The sequence below is a fragment of the Gigantopelta aegis genome, chromosome 6 (assembly GCF_016097555.1).
Source record: "Gigantopelta aegis isolate Gae_Host chromosome 6, Gae_host_genome, whole genome shotgun sequence".
Taxonomy (NCBI): Eukaryota; Metazoa; Mollusca; class Gastropoda; order Neomphalida; family Peltospiridae; genus Gigantopelta; species Gigantopelta aegis.
The window spans coordinates 33,299,465-33,322,437 of record NC_054704.1 but is presented as its reverse complement, the minus strand read 5'-3'; the positions used below and the strand labels follow the sequence as shown (position 1 = coordinate 33,322,437).

General features: G+C 37.8%; 2 protein-coding genes across 3 annotated transcripts; one reads left to right on the top strand and one right to left on the bottom strand.

The window, feature by feature from the left end:
- Nucleotides 1-419: 419 nt before the first annotated feature.
- Nucleotides 420-7,548, top strand: LOC121375360 (phospholipid phosphatase 1-like). Its single transcript, XM_041502776.1, has 6 exons — nt 420-493; nt 3,867-4,018; nt 4,828-5,126; nt 5,533-5,590; nt 5,824-6,000; nt 6,879-7,548. Exons 1-6 carry the CDS (start codon nt 436-438, stop codon nt 7,041-7,043), a joined length of 909 nt encoding a protein of 302 aa, XP_041358710.1. The 5' UTR covers nt 420-435; the 3' UTR covers nt 7,044-7,548.
- Nucleotides 7,549-8,615: 1,067 nt separating this feature from the next.
- LOC121375362 lies at nt 8,616-18,325 on the bottom strand. Of its 2 annotated transcripts, none has more exons than XM_041502778.1 (6): nt 18,284-18,325; nt 12,917-13,075; nt 11,607-11,695; nt 10,638-10,775; nt 9,941-10,052; nt 8,616-9,632 (listed from the first exon to the last, which is right to left on the bottom strand). In XM_041502778.1, exons 1-6 carry the CDS (start codon nt 18,294-18,296, stop codon nt 9,391-9,393), a joined length of 753 nt encoding a protein of 250 aa, XP_041358712.1. In that variant the 5' UTR covers nt 18,297-18,325; the 3' UTR covers nt 8,616-9,390. The 2 variants fall into 2 exon arrangements, with proteins under 2 accessions (XP_041358712.1, XP_041358711.1); XM_041502777.1 differs by lacking the exon at nt 18,284-18,325 and adding an exon at nt 14,744-14,826.
- Between the last annotated feature and the right edge of the window lie 4,648 nt (nt 18,326-22,973).

Here is a 22,973-nt window from a genome sequence, read left to right as displayed (position 1 = left end):
AAACAAAAAATCCTAGCTACGGCCCTGATCATACCTTTCCCCCACCACCTTTTATATTTACCTGTCAGCTCAAAACATATTAGCTCCGGTGTCCTGGCTAGAGGACACACGAGCTACTCAAAACATTACTCATATTCCCCCCCCCCCCCCCCCCCCCCCCCCCAACTAATAGAGATGCCCCCTCAATAGGCCTAATCCTGGCTATGACAATAGCCGTTATATACAAATTGATGTTTCAGGTAAACTGAGACAAAGCGCGGCCTCCTAAGCGCTATATCCGCTACGTTTATAATGTTTATATGTTTATGATCATGATGCATTTTACCGTCTGTTGATAAATTAATGACGCTGGCGAGTCCAGAGGATTGAACCCGGACATACACACAAAACAAATTAAACAAGAGTGTTCTCCCCTTATATTCGGTGATAATCATAATGATCGAGAAAAGAGTGTATCGTAAAATTGCCATCGATGTGGTGAGCGTTTGTGTCTGTAAGTATAACATGTCGATCCTAATTTAATATTCCACTTCGATAATGACTATATGTTTGTTTATATCAACGAACGGTTCTTAATAATGATGTTATTTGTTACTTTGTGTTTTCGTCCAACTCCGTCTGTTAAAAAGTTCGGCATTCATAACACTCGGAAATTGACGTAGTTTGGCGACTGATTCCGAAGGCGTCCGAAAACAGATTCTTTCGGCACAAAGTCGGTGTACAACCAAGTTCGATAGGGCCTACGTTTTCAGGGTATTTTTAATCTTCGTTTTCAAATGAAAATCACTGATATTTTAAAATGTATATAAAGCATAATATACATTAATATTTTAAAGAAACGGGGTACCTTAATAAAGAGCTTTTTTTAAAATTACAAACAAGTGGAGGGGTGCAGGGGCGTAGTGTGATCTGGACCTGGGGGGGGGGGGGGGGGGGGGGGTTCGAATATGAACCAAGTGGACCTTTTTCTATTTTGTTTTTGCACCACCAGAAACTCAATATGTATAAACCTGTATGTTTTAGTTCTGAAAGCGGACCATTTGCTTCAGCGGGGGTGGGGGTGGGGGTTCGTCCAAATCCCCCGAATCCCCCTAGCCTACGCCGCTGGGGTAGGGTGAAACAGCCCAGTACGAAAGCGCTTATGGTCCATTCTCCACTAATAAATGTGCAAATTGCCCGTTTCCATGTCGCCCTGACCTACTTTTAGTGTTATTTACTATATGTGTTTCGTAAGTTGACCAAAATACACATATACTTTTTCTATATTTGTGATTTATATGTTTAGATATTCGTCAGTCTCTCAATTTGTCGACAATGTGTCGGTGAATAGATGCATTTAGCGAAATGTATGCTGTCGCCATTGATACCTAGGGCCTCCACTAGTCCAAAATATTGGACTCGAGTACTCGAGGGTCAAACTCGACCCGGACCCGAGTACCCGACACTTACTCTAATTATCAATCATCATTAGTGATAATAATGAGACTGAGGAATAAATTAAAATAGCATTATGTATCTTAATTTCAGCTCTGAACACGGGTGCCATATTATGCTATTGTATTGCATTCCACACATTCGACTTTTGTTTTCCCTCCATGTCTCATACCCCTATAGTGTAACCGGCGGCAATCATATGGCAATATGACGTACAAACAAATTAAAAATAAATGAGAGTGCTCTTGCTTGCACGGGTACTCGAGTCCTGTGAAGGGACTCGAGTCTTGCTAGACTCGACCTAGTACTCGGAGTACTCGTGGAGACCTTAGTCGCCAAACAAGGATGCCGTGTAATCGGTAACATGGTGCACGATCGATCTAGGATCCATTCCCGTCGGTGGGCCCATTGGGCTAAAAAAAAATTGTTTATGTCAGCCGGTGTAACAATAGACGTGGTATGATCTACCAGGCCTGGGATGGTGCATGTAAAAGATCTCTTATTTGCTATTAATCAATAATAGTAGTCCCTGCATGATGTGGTTCTTAACCATGTCAGACGCCGTAAATAAAAATGTGTTGAGTGCATTGTTAAATACAGACGGATCCAGGGGGACTAAGGGGACCCGTTCCCACTAAATATATTCAAGTGCCCCCATTTTTCATATAGCTTAAAAACAAAACATTCTTTGGTCGCCCCCCCCCCCCCCCCCCCCCCCCGCCCCTGAATTATTATTATTATTTTTTTTATTATTATTTTTTATTTTAATATAGATCAGTAGTTGTTATACAAGTTGCTCTTTAAAGCACGTTCGACTGTGGTCATTACCTATACATTCCCAGTCTGGAGCTCGTCGCGGTAAGACGTGTTTGTGCACATTGCACGTGCTTTCGCGGCTCGACTTGGGGATCCTTCACTTTTGTTGTTTTTATTAGCGAAGTCAAGTTTTCTATTGGGATGTATGCGGCCATTGGAACTGATTGAACGCTGGAACGCTTCTCGTTTCGACAGTCTGCACCACCAGGTTGGATTCTTTGTTTTTAGCGAGATTCCTTACTTCCACGTCATTTCTCCGTCTGACTATGTTGACTTTCCTTTTTCGTGTCTCGTATGACGGCCATTCTGCAGAACGCCACGGTTGTTCGCGTTTAGTCTCTACATGTCCGAGCCTGCCCTAGCAGCACTGGAAGATTGACCGCCCCACTCTAAGAAGAAATAGGAAGCGGGGTCGGCCCCTACTGCCCTTTTCTAGACTTTACTTTGTTTTATTGTGATACCATCTCGTGATACCATCTCGTATCCTCCGGAGTCGGGCCCGTCCGCACCACTATACCAACCTATGACGACTGGACTATACCCTAGTCTGATTCTCTCTCTCGTTCAGACGGATCCGGCTTCTCAAGATCTGTATTTCAGCACAGCACTACACTTTCAACGTATATTGACTGTCAATCTAAGTGTTTTCTTGACGGGATGCAACCCATCTCATCCCTACAAGCTGTGCACCCTAACGGCCTTAACGAGGTCACTCACGTGGACATATAGATTGGACTTTAAACTTTTAGACCTTCGTTCAAAAGTTTATGTCGAAATTATTCTTTTTTTAAATATTATTAAATAGTCCGATCCTCTCTTCTTTCTCTTATTTATTTTTGGACTGTCCTTTTAACAGTCAATTCTTTTTATTTTTGGCTTGTAACTTTTTTCTCTTTTTTTTAATTCTATTAACTTTTTTACTAATTGCTATTTTCAAAATTCTGCCCATTTTCAACTCTAACCCCCCTCCCCCTCCATCTTATCTAATTTCATTTTAACCACTGATCTAATCTAGCGACCAAATTTAATGAGTAGAATTTTCTTTATTAATTATATTAGAGATGCGCATCAAAATTTTAAAGGCCCACTATTTAATTTTTGGATGTAAATTTCAAAATTGTCCGCTTAATTTTTTTCTGTCCCGGGACAAGCCCCTGGCTATCCAGAGACAGGCCCCGGGACGGACATGCTCGAAACTCTAGTGGTATATGAGCATGTAAAAATTATTCGCACTCGCACTAATTACCTATATGGCCACCCTCACCCCTCCCCTGCGTGTAGCTCGAAAGTTCTTTAGCTAATATTCTATTTATAAGTGAGAATGTAACAATCTGGCAGGGCTATAGACAGAGATGACACTCAGCTATTGATATCTAGCCTCTAATTACTATTTTACATCGATTTACCTCTGACGCCACTGATGCTTTTGTTTATGCTGGGGTGACACTAAAGATTGGTTAAACGAAGGGTCAACTCATATATGAGCATGATTCATCCATCCATCCATCCATCCATCCATCCATTCATTCATTCATTTATTCATTCAATACCTGTTGACAAAAATGTGTTGGGGTGTCGTTAAATGAACATACCTTTGACATTCATTGGCATTTCAGTGGCAGTGCCCATCCTCGTTTTCATAACGGTAATGAAACCGTATCACCGTGGCTTTTTCTGTGACGACGAGAGTTTGATGCACCCGTTCAAAGAAGACACGATACCCACGTGGCTGCTGGGTGTTATTGGTCTTGGCTTACCTATTATTTGTGTGAGTGTATTATGTGTATTAACTGTTCTAGTTGTCACTTGTTCGGCTAATTAAAATTTAAGATAACATTTGAAAGTTTGCATACGTCTCGAGAACAGTGGAACCGATTTTAACAAAACATAGCATCAGTGTGACTGTCTCGTACAAATTCTTTACAATATCCACATTCTGTGGTGGTTCACGTGATTTCTACACTAGGTAACCAATTGTTCGGTTACATGAATTATATTACCCAAAACAATGTACAATGGCAGTATTTCCATTGATTTGTAGGGGGATGATCTGTTTTAAGAGCTTAAATATTAAAACTATATGTGAGATTGCACCTTTAATGAACTAATATTCAGCTCATCAATATACTTTGCTGAATTTTGTTGTGAACTGACAATATTGGTATGTCTTACCATAACCATAAATAATACCATAAATATCGAATGTTCTCACCGAAGGGTGTATAAGAATGATATGTTGGCGTTAGAAATATATAAATATATTTTTGTATATTAAATCGAGGACTGATAACTGGAAGTGCTTATGCCTGAAGTCATTGTTCTCAGATTAACACATTTTGCGTTTAAATATTCAGGAAAATCCTAAAAGAAAAGAATTTTATTTATTTATTCAGATTATATCGCCTTCTATCCCTCCTATTATGTCCCCCCAAATTAACTACATATAAGAAAGAATTTTAAGTGCAAAATAATGAAACTAATGTCATTTTTGTAACAAGTGGACATAACCACCTTTGGTTGTCATATCTCAAAATCGGATTCTTAAAAAAAGGATCAATATTATTGTTGTGAATGTAGGTACTGACAATCGAGGCTTTACTGACGAAGACCAACAAGGGTGTGATCTTGCCTAAGGATGTACTCTCCCCCAAAATCCGCCCGTATCTTGAGAGATGCTATGATATAATCCGGGTGTTCATATTTGGAACTGCTGCGACTCAGTTCCTGACTGAGATTGGGAAGTTCAGCGTCGGTCGTCTGCGGCCACACTTCTTTGACGTCTGCAAGCCAAACATCACCAAATGCACGTCTACTCTTGGCTACGTCACGGATGACGTCTGTGAAGGTACCGACATCAAGAAAATTCTTCATGCTAGGTACGTTTTTTAAGAAGAAAAAAACTTTAATTACGTCTTGGGCTAATTGGGTTTTCCTTTTGTATTTATGTTAATTCCACATTTATACGTCGTTACGAACTTGAATGTAGGGCCTACCTCAATGATTTTGTGTTACAGATTTGTGTAAATCCTGCAGGCAGATAGCTGATTGTGAATTGTAAATATTTTAAGAGTGTATACTGTTATTGTCCGAGTAAGCAACCTTGTAAAAATGGATATTTGTTTTTGCGTACAAGATCACGCTATGTTATGTATCGCGCTTGCAGTGCCCCACAGGTGTCCACCCCACCCCCCACAGAACACTGCTCTGAATCTTGAATAAATATTTTATTTGTTCAATCAATATAAATACAATATATTCTTAATAATATTAATTTTATTCCAGGCTGTCGTTCCCATCAGGACATGCGTCAATCTCAATATTCTGTATGGTATATCTTATGGTAAGACTGATTTGCACTGTTCTTATTTTTTTAAAAATGGAAACGGTAAGAAAAAAACGAAAAAAACGGAAAAGCTATATCTACTCCCTTAGAACTATGGTTTCAATATCCTGTCTTAATGGATTCGTTATTATATATACAAGTATATATATATATTATATGTAAATTGTTGATTTTTATTATCGTTTGGTTTGTACAGCTTGTAAAAGTTTATATACATACATACACTTCAGGTGTATTTACAAATACGACTAAAGATCCAGGGAGCTGACTTAGCCAAGGCAGTGCTGCAGGTGGTCGCCATTACGCTTGCCATCTTCACCTGTCTCTCTAGAATTTCAGACTACAAACATCACTGGGGCGATGTTCTAGGTGGGGCCTTATTGGGGTTCGCAGTTTGTGTATTGGTTGTAAGTATATCCACAAATTACATTGTACTAATAAACCTGTGTCATTTATTTTTTTAATTGTCAAAAAATAGAGTAAATTAAAGAAATAGAGAGAGAGGGAGAGAGGGAGGGTGAGTGAGTGAGAGAGTGAGTGAGTGAGTGAGTGAGTGAGTGAGTGAGTGAGTGAGTGAGTGAGAGAGAGAGAGAGAGAGAGAGAGAGAGGGGGTGAGGGGGGGGGGGGGGGGAGGGTGAGAGGATGGTAATGCCAAAAATATACCGAATCTGGGTCTGGCGAGTATGGTACCAGTCCAAATGAAACGCACTGAATCGAATGTGGCAAAACACACCGCGTCTCTGCCAAATACAAATGATAACAGACGACATAGAACATGCGCTATATTTTAACACTGCTAGACTGGCAGCTGCACAATGTTCGAACCTTGCTCATTCATTTTTCTTAATAAACAACAAGAAAGGTATACCATATATATATTAATTAATCTGGATTTCTCATGCTTATTATTGATGTTTATAGAAGTAAATTTATCTAAAGATATGAACGCATTAATATATATTGAAAACACGTAACAGTTACAAATCTAGAGTCAAAATACACCAGACATGGCGTCTTTGCCACACTCGCCAGATCCAGACCCAAATCCGGTGTGTTTTGGGCTTAAGGGAGAAGGAAATGAGAGTGCAGCTTCCATGTCTGAAATATCTTCTCTCTATTGACATATAATATTTTATCAGCCTTAGCAGTTGTGTTGCAGTATAATCATATGTCGTGTTACTTTTATCCTGGACACACAATACAGATTTCTATATTTTTTAAATAGTAGAACTCAAAATCCACAACTTTAGCTCTTGTTTTATTGTCCAACTCTTTGATTATTCAGGTGTGGTGTCTCTCAGTCTTGGTTCCTGATGTGAGTCTGCAGACGATTTTGCTGTCGATTTCTGGTAATCAGATGACACATTACAGACGTACACACCAAGAAAGCTCAGAGTCTCAGGGCAGTGAAGGAATGGATGGCTTGACTGGTGTTGCAGTAAATAATTAGTAGCGGACTTACGAGTGGCACTGTAAGGGATGTATAGTGGGAAGTGAGTTTTCCCCAAATATGGGTCGTACCTAATCTAAAACGGCAAGGGAGCAATAAAAAATAAACCATGTCACATTAATATGGGGATTTTTTTCCAGTTGTTTTTAGCTAAATATTTGGGTTTTTTCATATTTGTTTTAGTGGGTGGGGGTGCCTCTGATCTCCGCTAGGATTTGCATTGCCTAAGGATTTGGTCCTTGCCCGTTTGGTTGAAGGGAGTCGTAATCAACAACATTTTTTTTTCATTCAATAAGCCATTGTCTTTCAGACCCCAGATAATACTAACAGTGAAATACAGTACCGTGTATGTCGAGTTGTCATGTAAGGTGTATCTCGGTAGGTACGAGGGTGAAGAGCAGATTGTGTTGGGTTATTTGTTTAAATTTCAGGAGGGAGGAAATTAGTTTTTGCCTCTGAGCTCCAGACTACACCGCTAAAAAAATATATCAAAATTTGGAAATGATTTTTATTTTGGGTGTTTGTTTAATTAATTTTTGTGTGTGTATGTATTTTTGTACACACGTTTGTTTTGTTTTTTCTTTTTTTCTTGTTTTGTTTTGTTTTGTTTTGTTGTTTTTAAAGGAGTTTTATTTAATTACCGGTATGTGCTTCTATAAAAGTAAGTGTGGAGCACATTGTCCCAGGCATAACATTCAGCTTTTTGTGTTGTGTGTCCAGGATACATGTTAATTATTAGTGATAGAGAAGTGGACTAACATCTCCCCACTGAGCCGTTCATTCAGTCCTGATCTGAGCTGGCACTGGAATACGAAGTTAGCACATGTCAGTCTTAAAGGTGCACTCTCAAAGTTGCAAGTGTCATATTTCGTTATTTTTCAAAAGTATCTTGTGAATATCGAAATTGTAATGTGCTTACAGACCGCATAAACAGAGCCACATTAATATGTCCAAAAGCGTAATTTAAAGACATGGATTTATTTATGCCAGTCCATAGAAGTGGTGTTTATGTGCATTGGTGTAAGATGTAAGACGTGTGTACAGCTGGTGAATACACCTGGGTATGGGATATCTGATGTAAGAAACCTAGTATGTCTTATTTGTTGTATAATATGTTTGTACTGATATGTACCGCATTCACCCAGCAGCCAATATGTTTGTTCCCGCTGTGGTGTCGTTAACATTCTATCGTCTTCTTTTTCATTTGATTTCTTTGTTTAATTTTATGATAAACTATCTTGCATCTGACAATGGACATCGTAAATTAGATATACTGTGACAGAAAATAGAGTCAGTTACTTTTATATAAACATCTTGTAAATATGGGCCTATGCTAATAGTTTTACAAAGGTGTTTTTTTTCTTAAATCAGATACACATCCATCAATATTTTCACAGAGAATAATCTTGGATTTTACCTTCTCTCCAGAAATCGTCACAAAAATGATTGATTTTGAAAGGGCCGCTTTAATGAACACTTTGCTGCGTTCTACGAGCGTATGCTGACATTACCTCCCACCCATATCCCAGCTTGTGGACATGTTGATGATTGTGACGGCCAATAAACATATCACTTATTTCAAACATCTTGCCATGCTGTATTTATTCACAAAATATTGTTACAAATCAATTCATATCATATTTTCAATATTTACAATGTTACATGTTTTAATTCTTTGTTACCAGAAAATATCAATATTATAGACCACGTCTTTAAAAATGTTTATTGACATAAATTATATGTTACATCACGTTTTGTTTTTGTTTGTGGGGGTTTTTTTTTTCGTGCAAACATTGAAGACTGTGCTAATAGTAACATCGACGTCAAAGTCGTACTAACAATATTTGTTAACCGAACAGCACATTTCGGGCTTGAAGAGTTTAATAGATGAAAGCTTTCATTATCAATTTCCTCCGATTTTCATTATGAAAATGGTTAAAACATTTTAGGCTTTAAGATATTGATATCGCTTTCACTATCACTTTCGCCAGATTTTTGTTAAGATATTTTCCAAAATGTTCGTATTCTTTGGCAGCTGTGGGGATGGCGCTTCCTCTGGTTCCTCATATTATATGCCTGGGACCTATAGGTCTCGTGCATATAAAACTTTTAAATCTAGATTCAAAGTTTTGACAGTCTCGTCCGTATGTGGTTAACTTCTAGACTGCTAAAAGCTTATGTCTGAAATTCAAAAATTCAGTAAGCTCTTGTTCTAGTCTACGTCAATAAATTCTAGCCCAAACTGTATTTTGAAAAAGATCCACAATATCCACGAAAGTGTTGAATGAACATTATAAAATGTATTTTGAACCAAATGTTAAAAAAAAGCTAGCTGTCTAGACTATGTCTATGCATTAAATGGTAGACTACAATAAACACTGCCGTCGATGAAGCGTGTCCTGTCACGCTGTCTGCTCATGTCTTCCTTGATCTGGTCCACGGACTTCTTCAGAGACTTGATGAAGATGACGTACAGCGCCAGGAATATGGTAAGCAGGATGATGAAGAGGGAACATGTCACTGGATTCAGGTACAGCAGTGGACCTTGCGCCCGTAACGCCCAGTTATTTTGTTTTGATGTAGCTTTTTCTAAAGAAAACGAATATATATTTAAGTTGAAAAGAATAACATTTGGGACAAAATTGTCTAAATTGGGAATAGAAATGAAGAAGCAACAGACATTTGAAATGGTAAAATGAACGATGATATTTATTAATTAAAACATTTTACTGTATATCAATATATATTGATACCGACAAATTGGTCAATCCTTAGTTGATTTACTTTTTTATTGACTTCTTGATTGATTGGTTAATCATCGCCAATTTACTGATGGCCTAACTGACAATGATTGGTGTTGAGTTAGTAAAATAACTGGTAGAATATAACTAACTGACCTTCATCTTTGACACTTGGTAGGACTCTAATTTGAGAAGACAAACCATCAATATCTTCTTTGTTAATTTTTGATCTGCGACGTCGATCAATTGCATTATATTCCGAACAACCCTGCGGAGTGAAAAATGCTACACACGTGAACTAAATATATACAAAAGGTATGCTAGTCAACTGGAGCATCCATCAAAGTGACAAAATCATCAGCATATATTGTAACATTTAACATAAAATAGGCCTACAGATCTCATTGCAAGTCAGGGTTGTAACTAGGATTTTGTGTGTGTGTTGTGTGTGTATGTGTTTGCGTGTGTGGGAAATGAATTTTTGGAACGAACGAGCATGGAACATTGGAAGACGCCAGACACTGGGGCTCAGAGGGCATGCCACCCCCACCCCCCACCTTCCGGGAAACTTTGAAATCTAGAGGTTAGGAAATACCATTTTGAAGCCATTTCAGGGAAGTTACATACTTAAAATGTCAATATCAGTAACCAGTAATTTTTTTTTTTTTTGTGGGGCAACTGTCCCCCCTTGCCCCTCGCTAGCTTTTTTTCTTTTCCTTTTGTTTTCTTTAAGTATTATTTTTCTATTTAAGCCTATACAATGTATATAATAAGACCTGTACTCAATAAAACATTTACCTCAACATGATATTAATTGTTTAAAACAATATGTTGGTATATAAATAAGAATTACCTTCAATGACGTACAAGCCTGAGATTGGCAAATGTATGTTCGCTTTTCGGAACACTCGTGAGTGGATTGTAACTGACCATTTGGTTTTAAGAAAATACACCGATCTTGTTTCTTTGAACGAATGTAACCAGGAAGAGGCTGCAATCGAAGAACATTATGCTCAACAACACAACATCGAATTAATCAACAACCACTCGCCCCAACTCCGAAAAATACGTTATGACTGTATATACGTAAATACATGTTTACACACATTATCTCTCCCCACTCTCTCTTACACACACTAATGCATATACACATACACATATGTATACAAACATACATCGATGCATCCATTCATCGATACATACATACAGGTATACATACATACATACATACATACATATACATGCATGCATGCATGCATACATACATACTTTAGTTACACGATATATCTTTTTATATGTACTAGTACAGTAGAGAAATGACGATTAAAAATTACATAGAGTGAGTGGTCGGCGGATTCCATAATTTATTTTACAAGTCTGTTGATTTCTCGCTTGAAGTGCTTGCGTGTAAGGATCGAACCACCTCGTTCCAACCATGTACACCACAACTGGTCAAAGGCCGTGGTATGTGCTTTTCTCTCTGTGGGAAAGTGCATATAAAAGATCCTTTGCAGCATTAGGAATAATGTAGCGGGTTTCTTCTGATGACTACGTGTCAGAATGACCAAATGTTTGATATCCAATAGCCGACGATGATTAATTAATCAATGTGCTCTAGTGGTGTCGTTAAACAAAACAAACAAAATTAGTTTACAAAACGTTTTAAAAACATATCTAACAAGTGAAAGCGAGTTGGATATATTATTAAAATGATTTGTAAGAAAAAATGGTATCTGACTGTCACGAAAGAAGAATTCTGTTTCTGTCCTACATAATGACTGATTTAAAATGTATGAAGAAATTCGACCCTGACTGTATGTACCTGTTGTGGGTCGATGTACCAAACAAAGGATCTGGGTCTCTCGGAACTGCGACGTAATCCAACCCAAGCATCGCTGGCTAGCAACTCGTCTGTAACGGCAAGAAATCGGTGTTTTAGAAGAGAAATATTAATGTAACAACATCTCGGCACAATGTTTAACATAATATATTGCACAATTTTGAATACTATGTGTAGAGAATAAACAAAAACACCACTCGGTGTTCGACAAATCTCGGTGAAGGTCATTAGCCCTGACAGCTTTGGCTAGTGCCCTGTGTATTATAACAGTGCAGTAGATAAAATTTCACTAGCCCACACAAAAAATCCACTAGATGGGACCGAGTGGATTTGTCGAACCTTGCACCACTGCTACTAGAGGCGAGACGTAGCCCAGTGGTACAGCGCTCGCTCGATGCGCGGTCGGTGTGGGATCGATCCCCGTCGGTGGGCCCATTGGGCTATTTCTCGTTCCAGCCAGTGCACCACGACTGGTATATCAAATGCCGTGGTATGTACTACCCTGTCTATGAGATGGTGCATATAAAAGATCCCTTACTGCTAATCGAAAAAAGAGTAGCCCATGCAGTGTCGACAGCGGGTTTCCTCTCAATATCTGTGTGGTCCTTAACCATATGTCTGACGCCAAATAACCGTAAATACAATGTGTTGAGTGCGTCGTTAAATAAAACATTTCTTTCTTTCTTTCTTTCACTGCTACTAAATCATCTATTTTCTGTAGGATAGCAGAACAGAAAAAAACCTTTATTTACTCTCATGGCCACCGTTATGTGATATCAGAGAAACATATATAATACTAAATACATATAGTCAAGATGTCTGCAAGAAAAAAAAGTGTACTAATATACAAACCAATGAGCAGTTAAATGTTCAAAAGAAATAAACTGAACGATATATAGTCGTTAGGAGGAACATAATTGTTTGTTAATAATAGATATAAATGTTCAAAAGAAATAAACTGAACGATATATAGTCGTTAGGAGGAACATAATTGTTTGTTAATAATAGATATAAATTTACACACGTTTTTAAGAACAACTACACGTTAACAAGTAAAGAGTTGCTGGAATTTATATATAGTTGATCTCTTCACATGGTATATTCGCGTCTTTTGTTTTTGTAATAATGAAATTCATCTCCAAGACAGATTTTGGTGTTCTCCACAATTGAACTATACCAAACTTCGTATTCCATTAAAACGTTTATTTATTTATCTGTACGGTTTCAAAATAAAATAAAACGGGCACTACATAGAAGCACAAATTAAAACAAATAATGTATATGTATCTCACCAGTAACAAAGTTAATCTTTTTTTGAGTTTCCAGCATAACAAGATCGCCATTTCTCATTCTACAATCTCTCCTTGCAATTCTGAATGATTTTGGATGGTCGACGTAGATCAAGCATGTTTTGTTGTGCATACGCCAGTTTTTCGCACAGTTGAACTTTGCTGAAATGGGAAAATATTTAGTTTCAGGCCCGTAGCATGATGAACATTATTGGCCAATTGAACGAGCGCCGAAGGCGTGAGTTATTGGGGTGTGGGTGTGTGGGGGGGGGGGGGGGGGGGGGGGGGGGGGGGGGGGGGGGGGGGGGGGGTTCCGGGGACATGGTTCAAAGGTTATTTGCCCGTTACTGTAACTTTCGTCGTTAATCTCGATTCGTTAGTCTCGCTACAACTTTTACATTCAGTCGAGATGTAAAGGTTATAAAAAAAAACAAAAAAAACTGCGCGTTATGGGCCTGAGTTTTACGACATCCCATTGTTTAATTTTAGCTATCCGCTATTGAGTGTGAAACACGTAGTACACCTATTCAGGGGTGGATCCGGTAAATATTTTGCGGGGGGGGGGGGGGGGGTACTATCGGGAAAAGGGCACATGGACCAACTTGTCAAAATGGCATCCTAATGAAAAAACTTAAAAGAGGGAAAAAGTGGTCGCATGAATATGATTATATTTAGGGGGGATGAGTTACCTGGCCCCTCCCTCTTGGATCCGTCTCTGCTTATTTGTGTATGAAGAAATATGCTGCTGCCTTATAAATTGCTCTTTTATAATGAATTTTAAAAAGTTGGCGTGCGCTACAACAGCTTGCTCTGAATGTGCACGTAAAGCCCTATGACCTGACATGAATTTCAAAGACTTCGCAATAGGTCCCCTGCGCATGCTGTAACCTCACCGTGGTGCAGGGGTGTAACATTCTCTTTGAGAATGGCCAATACAGCACCAATTGAAATTTTAGTAAAAGTTAGTATCTATCTGTGATATTTGTATCTTTACACAGTTCTTTACACTGTTTTTATTTAAATCTTGAATTTTTATATTGATGTTGATCATCACCTTATTTGTTTGCATTACCATAGTGTGACACCCAGTGGCCGATGTATTTTTCGTGCTGGGGTGTCGTTAAACATTCATTCATTCATTCATTCATTCATTCATTCGTAATAGGTCAAGCTACCAGTTTTAGAACACAAGTTGGAACGGAAATAAATGTGTCCATCGAGAAGATCGATTCTAAAACTCCACTCATCTATTACAAAGAGATAAACAAATATGTCACTAAAATATATACATGTAATATGTATACCCTTTGGACATCCAGAACATTGCTATTTGAAACATATTTTTTACCTTTTTGTTTCTTTTCATATATATATATATATATTTAAATTCTGTTTCTAAAACACTTGATTAAGTATTAGATTTTATATCTTCTGGGGGAAAAAGTAATATATAATAATAATATTTCAAAGCCTGCGATATATTCACGACGAACTATTTATGATCATACTTTAACCGCATTACATGTAATTTGAAACCTGTAATCTTTTCCCCCTAATTAGTTTGCCGATAAAGAACGCTGGCTATCAGATCACCCGTTTAGTTATGTATGAGACATTTTAATAATGTCCCAAGTTCATTTGTAAAAATAAATATTTGTTAACAAAATATTAATAAAATAAAAACAGTAATAATAATAGCAAAACATACATTTTCATAACTTGAAAAATACGTGTAGGCCTATATCCTTTAGTTCGTTTCCACACGAGTTTACTAATAAACGAAATGTCCAATCAATAAATTGTTTGATAAATCATTTCAGTTCGTCTTACCGGAATTCTGTGGGACTGTAAGAACTGAAGAATTTAAAATCCAAATCGTAACAAACAATAGAGAAAAGTCCAAGACTGCCATGTTTCCGTGCTGGTTGAAAGCTAAAAGATCGGTCACATTCGTAACGTGACGCCTGGTTCCATTGCGATATAGAATTTAATCATCCAGTGTCCCACATGTTCATATGGCCAGACACATTGTCACGTATACAGATCAAAACACATGTGCAGTTAAACATTTCTTTTACAACATAATAAAGTATTATATTTATTTTATTACAATAAAAAAAGTTTAGAAATATTGTATGCAAGAATTTAATTTAGGCTAGCCCATTAAAAACAAAAGCCATGGCGACAGAGTTAAAGGTTTTTTGGGTTTTTTTTTTAACAACACCACTAGAGCACATTGATTTATTAATCATCGGCATTTGGTAATTTTTGACATATATTCTTAGAGAAGAAACCCGCTACATTTTTCCATTAGTAGCAAGGGATCTTTTATATACATCATTCCACAGATAGGATACCACATACCACGGTCGTGATGTACTGGTTAGAACGAGAAATAGCCCAATAAGCCCACCGACGATGATCGATCCTAAACCGACCGCACATCAAACGAGCGCTTTACCACTGGGCTACAGAAAGGGAGACACAGATACAGAAAAGGAAAGGAATATTTGGTTAAGAACACCTCAGCATTGGTGTCTAACAATAACATATGATTATTTGGACATTTGGTCGAGACGGAGAAAGGAAATGCGCTGACGCCGGAAAAGCCAATACTACTGAATAGGAAATAGAAATGGTTTATTTAACGACGCACTCGACACATTTTATTTACGGTTATATGGCGTCGGGCATACGGTTAAGGACAGATATTGAGAAAAGAAACCCGCTGTCGCCACTTCATGGGCTACACTTTTCGATTAGCAACAAAGGATCTTTTATATGCACCATCCCACAGACAGAATAGAACATACCATGGTATTTGGTGTACTAGTCGTGGTGCACTGGCTGGAACGAGAAATAGCCCAATGGGCCCACCGACGGGGATCGATCCCAGACCGACCGCGCATCGAGCGAGCGCTTTACCACTGGGCTACGTGCTACTACTGAATAGGTAACAAGCGATTTATATAATTATACGCTTTTATATAGACAGAACAGTACATACCACGATCATTGATGTACCAGTTAAAGTTTGTTTTTGTTCAATGACACCACTATCTAGAGCACATTGATTTGTTAATAATTGGCTATTGGATGTCAAACATTAGGTAATTCTGACAATCTTAGAGAGGAAACCCGCTACATTTTCCCATTAGTAGCAAGGGATCTTGACAGAATAGCACATACCGCGACTTTAATATACCAGTCATGGAACACTGGCTGAAACGAGAAATAGCCTAATGGGCCCCTTGAATGTAACAGTTGCGGGGCCCTGATTAGGACTGGAGGAAAAACCCAAGAGCGACTGATTCTGTAACCCACCCCATCTCAAGCGAACGTTCGTTTTATTGAAGGAGTAACCCAAGCTCTCAATGAGTCTGTTTGGTCCCGCTTTTATTGAGTTGTGAAATACAAATTGTGGAGTTTTTGGTTTTGTTTAAAAAAAAAGATAATTAAAAGGAAAAGAAATTATGTCAGAAATGTTTTTATTACTAAAAAAAACAAGAAACTAAAAAAAAACTGTCCACTTCAAAATAATTCCCGACGACTTTAACTTCTCCATTATTTTCTTCCATGCTTCAAACCATTCCTGGAAGTTCTTGTTCGGAATGTCCTCTATATGGTCAATGGTAGGCCTACACCATTTTATGTCATATATGTCATTAAAATTGGATCCTTTCAGAAAACTACTTTGTTTTGGAGAGAAAAAGTCACTTCTGCTGAGAACTGGTGAATAGGATGGGTAGTCAGAATAGCTGTTGTCGTTTTTCTCCAATTTGTTCAAAAAGATCATTGCAAATCTCAGATTTTTTCCTCTTTTTTTTTATTGTCCGTTACAACCGTAGGCATCATTTTCACACATACTTTCCTCTTGGCCAAATCTTAAGTCAAAACATTATGCATATACAGTAAAACCCCTCTAAACCGGACACCCTTGGGACCACGTAAAAAGTTCGGGTTTTATAAGTATCCGGTTTAGAGAGGTTCTCTTCTGTACAGATATTTAAAAGGGGGCCGCGAAAAACGTCCAGTATATAGAGGGAATTCCGATTTACAGAGGTTTCATTGTATACCTTATCCATGTGTAATATCTTAGACGTCAGTAAGTTTAATCGAACGTAAACAGCGATCACTGCATCTGAGCAGCTGAACATCGATGTTTTCATTGTTTTTGTGGTTTGGGGTCTACCGGATTTCGGATCGTCGTGTTTGTATTTCCAACCGTTGAGAAATATTTTCTGCCTCTGGAATACACAAAGACGATAAACATTTTCAACACAGTTGCGATTTTGTTAAGTCTTGCTAAAAATCTGATGTTAATATGCTGCTCTAAATTTTATTTTCCGGCAAGAATGATAAGGGGCACAAAAGAAAAACTATTTGCTTGATTCCAAAATGATAGAACCTTTAGAACAACAAAATAAAACAGGAAATAAACCAGGAAAAAAAAAATTAAAAGAAAGAAAAGAAAAAGAACATGAAACAACTATGTAATTTGTAATTGTATGTTTGGGGCGGGAATATTGCACAAGCACAAGTTTGTTTGTTTTTGGAGGTTTGTTTTTCCACACCCCGTACCCGAAACTATTTTTTTTCAAACTTAATTACTTTATTTAAATTACATAAAACGAAACCTATCTTGTAAGCGCTGTTAGACACCAAGATGAGTGAATTACTACAATATATAGTCCATCGGAGTGTTTTAAAGTCGGGGGAGCAGGGCCGTAGCTAGGATTTTTTGTTTGGGGGGGGGGGGGGGGCAACTGAGTAGTTAATAGTCTAAAACTCCTTAAACAGTTAAGAAGAGAATTTTCTTTAAGTTTCTATAATGCTTTCCGGATTATTATTTTTTGCCCCCCCCCCCCCCCTGCTAGCTACGGCCCTGGGGGAGGAGGCATAATATGCATGACAAGTGATATATATACGTGTCCATTGTTTGAAAGGGTGAGCGCCGAAAGCGCAAAACCCGTAACGGGAATAATCCCAGAAATATTTTATACATTGACCTCCTTAAGCACTATTCTGACGCATTTTCTATTGCTTTTGAAGTTTTAACACTATGTAACGCTTTTGGGTTCCCAAATAAAATTTATTATTTTGATCTGAACGACAAAATAAATATAATTATGTTGTAAGATAATTTACATAGATCGGAAGAGCTGAGCAGTGATACTGTAAATATTGTATTCTAAATGTAAGGATTTTGATACTGTCCATGTCAGGGATCAAGGGTATTTTTGCAAAATCCATATGACAGAAGTGCCATGTTCAATGTCGGGAAAAACAAAGTCGTGATGTAGCCTACTGGACAAGTAAACAATAGTCGACAGGTGGTGGATTTTAGCTCATTCGGTATTTAGCGCTCACTCTGTGGACTCATCCTTTGATGGTTTTTAGCAATCGCAACTGGTGCAGCACTACTGTGCCCATCTATTATTCTGTGGGAAAGTACATAACATGTATAACATTTCCCTTGCTGCTAATGAAAAACGGTGTGTGTGTGTGTGTGTTTTTTTTGTCCTGACTATCAGTCAGAATTATCAAATGTTTGACATCTAATAGTCAATAAAACAAACTTTATTTAGATTCTTCATATTTATCAATCAAGATTCACCCAAAATATTCCATTAACTACAAGTATGGATTTATTACCCCCCCCCCCCCCCCCCCCAACACATATGGTCAGTCTGGTGTGACATTTGCACAGCTGTCCTTTAACTACGGAGCAACGGATAGTGGAGCAATTTGGTCTTTAGAGGTTGACAAAATGAGTGTCAACGGTCTCATCTCTTTAATATTTATAAAAGACTAACTTTTAAAGCAATGACAACAATGAAAGTTTGTTTTGTTTAACGACACAACTAGAGCACATTGATTAATTAATCATCGGCTATTAGATGTCCAGCATTTGGTAATTAAGACTAGTAGTCATCAGAGGAAACTGGCTACATGTTTCCATTAGCAGCAAGGGATCTTTAACATACACTTCGCCACAGACAGGTCCTGAAAGCACACACCATGGCTTTGACCAGTCGACTGGTTGGTATGAGAAAAACACAATCAGTTGAATGACAACAATGAAGTCAGTTTCTTAGTTTATATACTGGAGTTACTTTCAGATTGCATTTTTAAATAAAATGATTTAATTCACTGTTTATAGATTCATAGTTAAAAAAAAGGAACATGAAGACAAGATATTTTATTTGTTTTTAATGACTTACAATTTTCACATATAGTTCACAAATATAAGAGCACCAATCCCTAAATGATTTAAATTCATGATATGTGATTAATAAAAATATATATTCCAAAATAATAAAACTGTACAAAATAAATCACAAAGTAGCCTTTAATAACCAAAACAATTTTAAGTGTTTTATAAATTGTTTTTAAAGACTACCATACATCTGAGACAAACTAAGTTATGAGTACCAGTCTAGAAACAAATTTGCTGTATCATTTCAACTTGTAAAAATCACTCCGACTCCTAATTTTATTTTTAAAAATATTTCTTTTAATTTTTATATGAAAACAATGATCAAAGTCTTAAACATAAAGAAGTGCCCAAATCAGATGCAGGTTCCAAAGAATAATATGAAATAATTGTTATGCAAATTTTAATTGTTGGACGAGATAACTAGAAACCACGTACACAAAACCAACTACCGGTAGCACTTTATAAAACATTTATACATTTTCCCCAGTACTTTTGTAAGTGTTAATCATTTCTGGTGTACTACGGTTCCTCCAAATGAATCTAGCCATTTGAGAGTACTGATAAAGCAATACATATCCCCTACCCAGGCCTACCAAATGTTTGTATTTCTTAATTTCCAAGGGCCATAACTTTGCCACTGTACATGATAAGGCTATACACAAACTTCCTGCTCAATATCTTGAGGCATAATTATAATGTAACAGGGTTTCTTCTTGCACCTAAAACTGAATGCCATCTCATGTGGTGTGGTTTGCCTGTGTATACCACTTAATGTATACAGTGGTAATATTTCAAACGTCTCTGTTTAAGGTAGAAAGTTAAACAACCGTTTTTTTCAAACTTCTCTTTGTCTAAGGTAGAAAGTTAAACTACTATTTTTTTATTAATAGGCTAATATTTGTATGCTCGGTTATTTAAAAACAACAGTGGTGAGATACCATGAGCTAAATTTATAAAGCCTGATTTTGACTTGCACACCTGTAACTATATACATTTACAGTGCTTAAACATATGCATTAAAAAAACAAACCCAAAAGCTTCTTAAATTCAGCCCCTAATTGTGTTGTATCTGTTGTTGATTCTGAGTAAATTAAATAATCCAGCATTGTCGCTTGACTTGTATCTAACTGAACATAATTAAATCAACAGGCAATCAATTCACCGTTTCAGAATAAGCGGCTTTTGAGCAATGCATAAACTATCTTCTTATGTTCAAATATGACGTAAGTAAAAAAAAATACATGATACATGTATTCATTATAGAAAGGTAAATAGCGATATTAAAATAAGGAATAATACTGTGATTAAAATATTTGGTACATGTGTATATACGTTGTATATTCATGAAGTACAAGAGTATGTCCTATACTTGGATAAAAAACACACAAAAACAACATTCATACTTTCTGTACAGGGAAGCAATAATTTCAACAAATGTTGTCACACAGAACACTATCTGATAATCTCTTCTTTTTTCTTCTTTTAATAATATAATAGCATTGTGAAACTGTCACCTATTTAAGTTACACAACGTCACCCATTATCACTGCACAACTTGATATCTTCCACCCAGTCAATAACAAATAGCACCACTTTTACGTTGTTTAAACTAAAACTGATTAAAATCCGCTCGATGACTACCACTACTTCAGTTATCACTACAACACAGCACCATATTTCAGTTTTATTAATTACACAAGGAATTATTTTTCAGTTACTTCAAACTAAAGCATTAGTAGGGACACACTGGCATCGGTGGTGTTGTAGTTAAGCCTGGTAGGAACAGGGTTCACAGCCCGGTACCGGGTAACAACTCAGTTACACCACTACAAGACCACTACACCCTCTTCTCTCTCACTAATCACAAACAAGTATCACACTGTCCTGGCCAGACAACCCAGATAGCCAAGGTGTGTGCCCAGGACAGTGTGCTTGAACCTTAATTGGATATAAGCATGAAAATAAGTTAAATGAATGAATGAATCAGTGGGGACAATATTTCAAAATATTGGGTAACCGAGTTTCAGTTACCCAAGTAACTGATTGTTAGGCCATGTGAATTATGTTTGCGTAACCAATGAGTTACCTAACCCCAACACACTTGTACTACTGTTCTGTACTACTGGTACACTACACTAACATTAAAAAAATATTCTGCAATGAAAAACAGATTTGCAATAAGCTAGAGTATTTCAATGTGACTACTGATGTGCAGTGCTTTGAGAGACCCAAAATCAGCTTCGAACATTAATGGAATATGTGGATATTTGTAATACACAAATTAAATTCTGATGTTGCTCATGTTTGCAACTTTTAATTCAAGAATATAATGGTCTACCATATAATCGATTGGTGGTCTCCTGAAGATGCAAATTCTGCCGACCAGAATCAAAACCTGTCGGACCAAACATGATTGACTCAGACTAATATTTGAATATAAATGTAAATTAATTGCTGGTCCATTGGCAATCTCCCAGCCCATGGTGATGTTGACTGGCAAAAACAATCTCCCAACCCATGGTGATGCTGACTGCCAAAACAATCTCCCAGCCCATGGTGATGCTGACTGGCAAAAACAATCTCCCAGCCCATGGTGATTCTGACTGCCAAAACAATCTCCCAGCCCATGGTGATGCTGACTGGCAAAAACAATCTCCCAACCCATGGTGATGCTGACTGCCAAAACAATCTCCCAGCCCATGGTGATGCTGACTGGCAAAAACAATCTCCCAACCCATGGTGATGCTGACTGCCAAAACAATCTCCCAGCCCATAGTGATGCTGACTGGCAAAAACAATCTCCCAACCCATGGTGATGCTGACTGCCAAAACAATCTCCCACCCCTGGTGATGCTGACTGGCAAAAACAATCTCCCAACCCATGGTGATGCTGACTGGCAAAAACAATCTCCCAACCCATGGTAATGCTGACTGCCAAAACAATCTCCCAGCCCATGGTGATGCTGACTGGCAAAAACAATCTCCCAACCCATGGTGATGCTGACTGTCAAAACAATCTCCCAGCCCATGGTGATGCTGACTGGCAAAAACAATCTCCCAACCCATGGTGATGCTGACTGGCAAAAACAATCTCCCAGCCCATGGTGATGCTGACTGGCAAAAACAATCTCCCAACCCATGGTGATGCTGACTGCCAAAACAATCTCCCAGCCCATGGTGATGTTGACTGGCAAAACAATCTCCCAGCTCATTGTGATGCTGACTGCCAAAAACAATCTCCCAGCCCATGGGTATGTTGACTGGCAAAACAATCTCCCAGCCCATGGTGATGTTGACTGGCAAAACAATCTCCCAACCCATGGTGATCCTGACTGCCAAAACAATCTCCCAGCCCATGGTGATGTTGACTGGCAAAACAATCTCCCAGCCCATGGTGATGCTGACTGCCAAAAACCGGTGGGGATAGCTGTATTTCAACCACTGTATTGGACGGAAGACTGATAGATGCCGACTTCATACTCTATACTGGCTCCTACTAACAGCGAGTGCTCAGCTCAGTGGATTGTTCTCAGGTGTGGAAAGGAAGAAAGGAATGTTTTATTTAACAATACACTCATCACATTTTAATAACAGTTATATTGCATAGGACATACAGTTGAGGATCACACACAGAGAGGAAACCCACTGCCACCACACAATGGTCTATTCTTTCCAATTAGCAACAAGGGATCTTTTATATGCAGCATCTTAGACAGGATAGTACATACCACAGCCTTTGTTACACCAGAGCACTGGTTGGAATGAATATTCTTAGGTGTGTGGCCTATACTAACACTTGAATCTCACATATACAAGGCTAAGAACAAATATAACTTAAAC

What these genes read in the sequence shown, in the direction of transcription:
- LOC121375360 (XM_041502776.1), top strand. Translation starts at nt 436, where the DNA reads ATGATCGAGAAAAGAGTGTATCGTAAAATTGCCATCGATGTGGTGAGC. An exon ending in AAGAAAATTCTTCATGCTAG is followed by an intron (nt 5,127 to 5,532) that starts GTACGTTTTTTA and finishes ATTTTATTCCAG; the next exon opens with GCTGTCGTTCCCATCAGGAC. An exon ending in TCGCAGTTTGTGTATTGGTT is followed by an intron (nt 6,001 to 6,878) that starts GTAAGTATATCC and finishes TTGATTATTCAG; the next exon opens with GTGTGGTGTCTCTCAGTCTT.
- LOC121375362 (XM_041502777.1), bottom strand. Translation starts at nt 14,825, where the DNA reads ATGGCAGTCTTGGACTTTTCTCTATTGTTTGTTACGATTTGGATTTTA. An exon ending in AAAGATTAACTTTGTTACTG is followed by an intron (nt 11,696 to 12,916) that starts GTGAGATACATA and finishes TTGCCGTTACAG; the next exon opens with ACGAGTTGCTAGCCAGCGAT. An exon ending in GGTACATCGACCCACAACAG is followed by an intron (nt 10,776 to 11,606) that starts GTACATACAGTC and finishes CTTCGATTGCAG; the next exon opens with CCTCTTCCTGGTTACATTCG.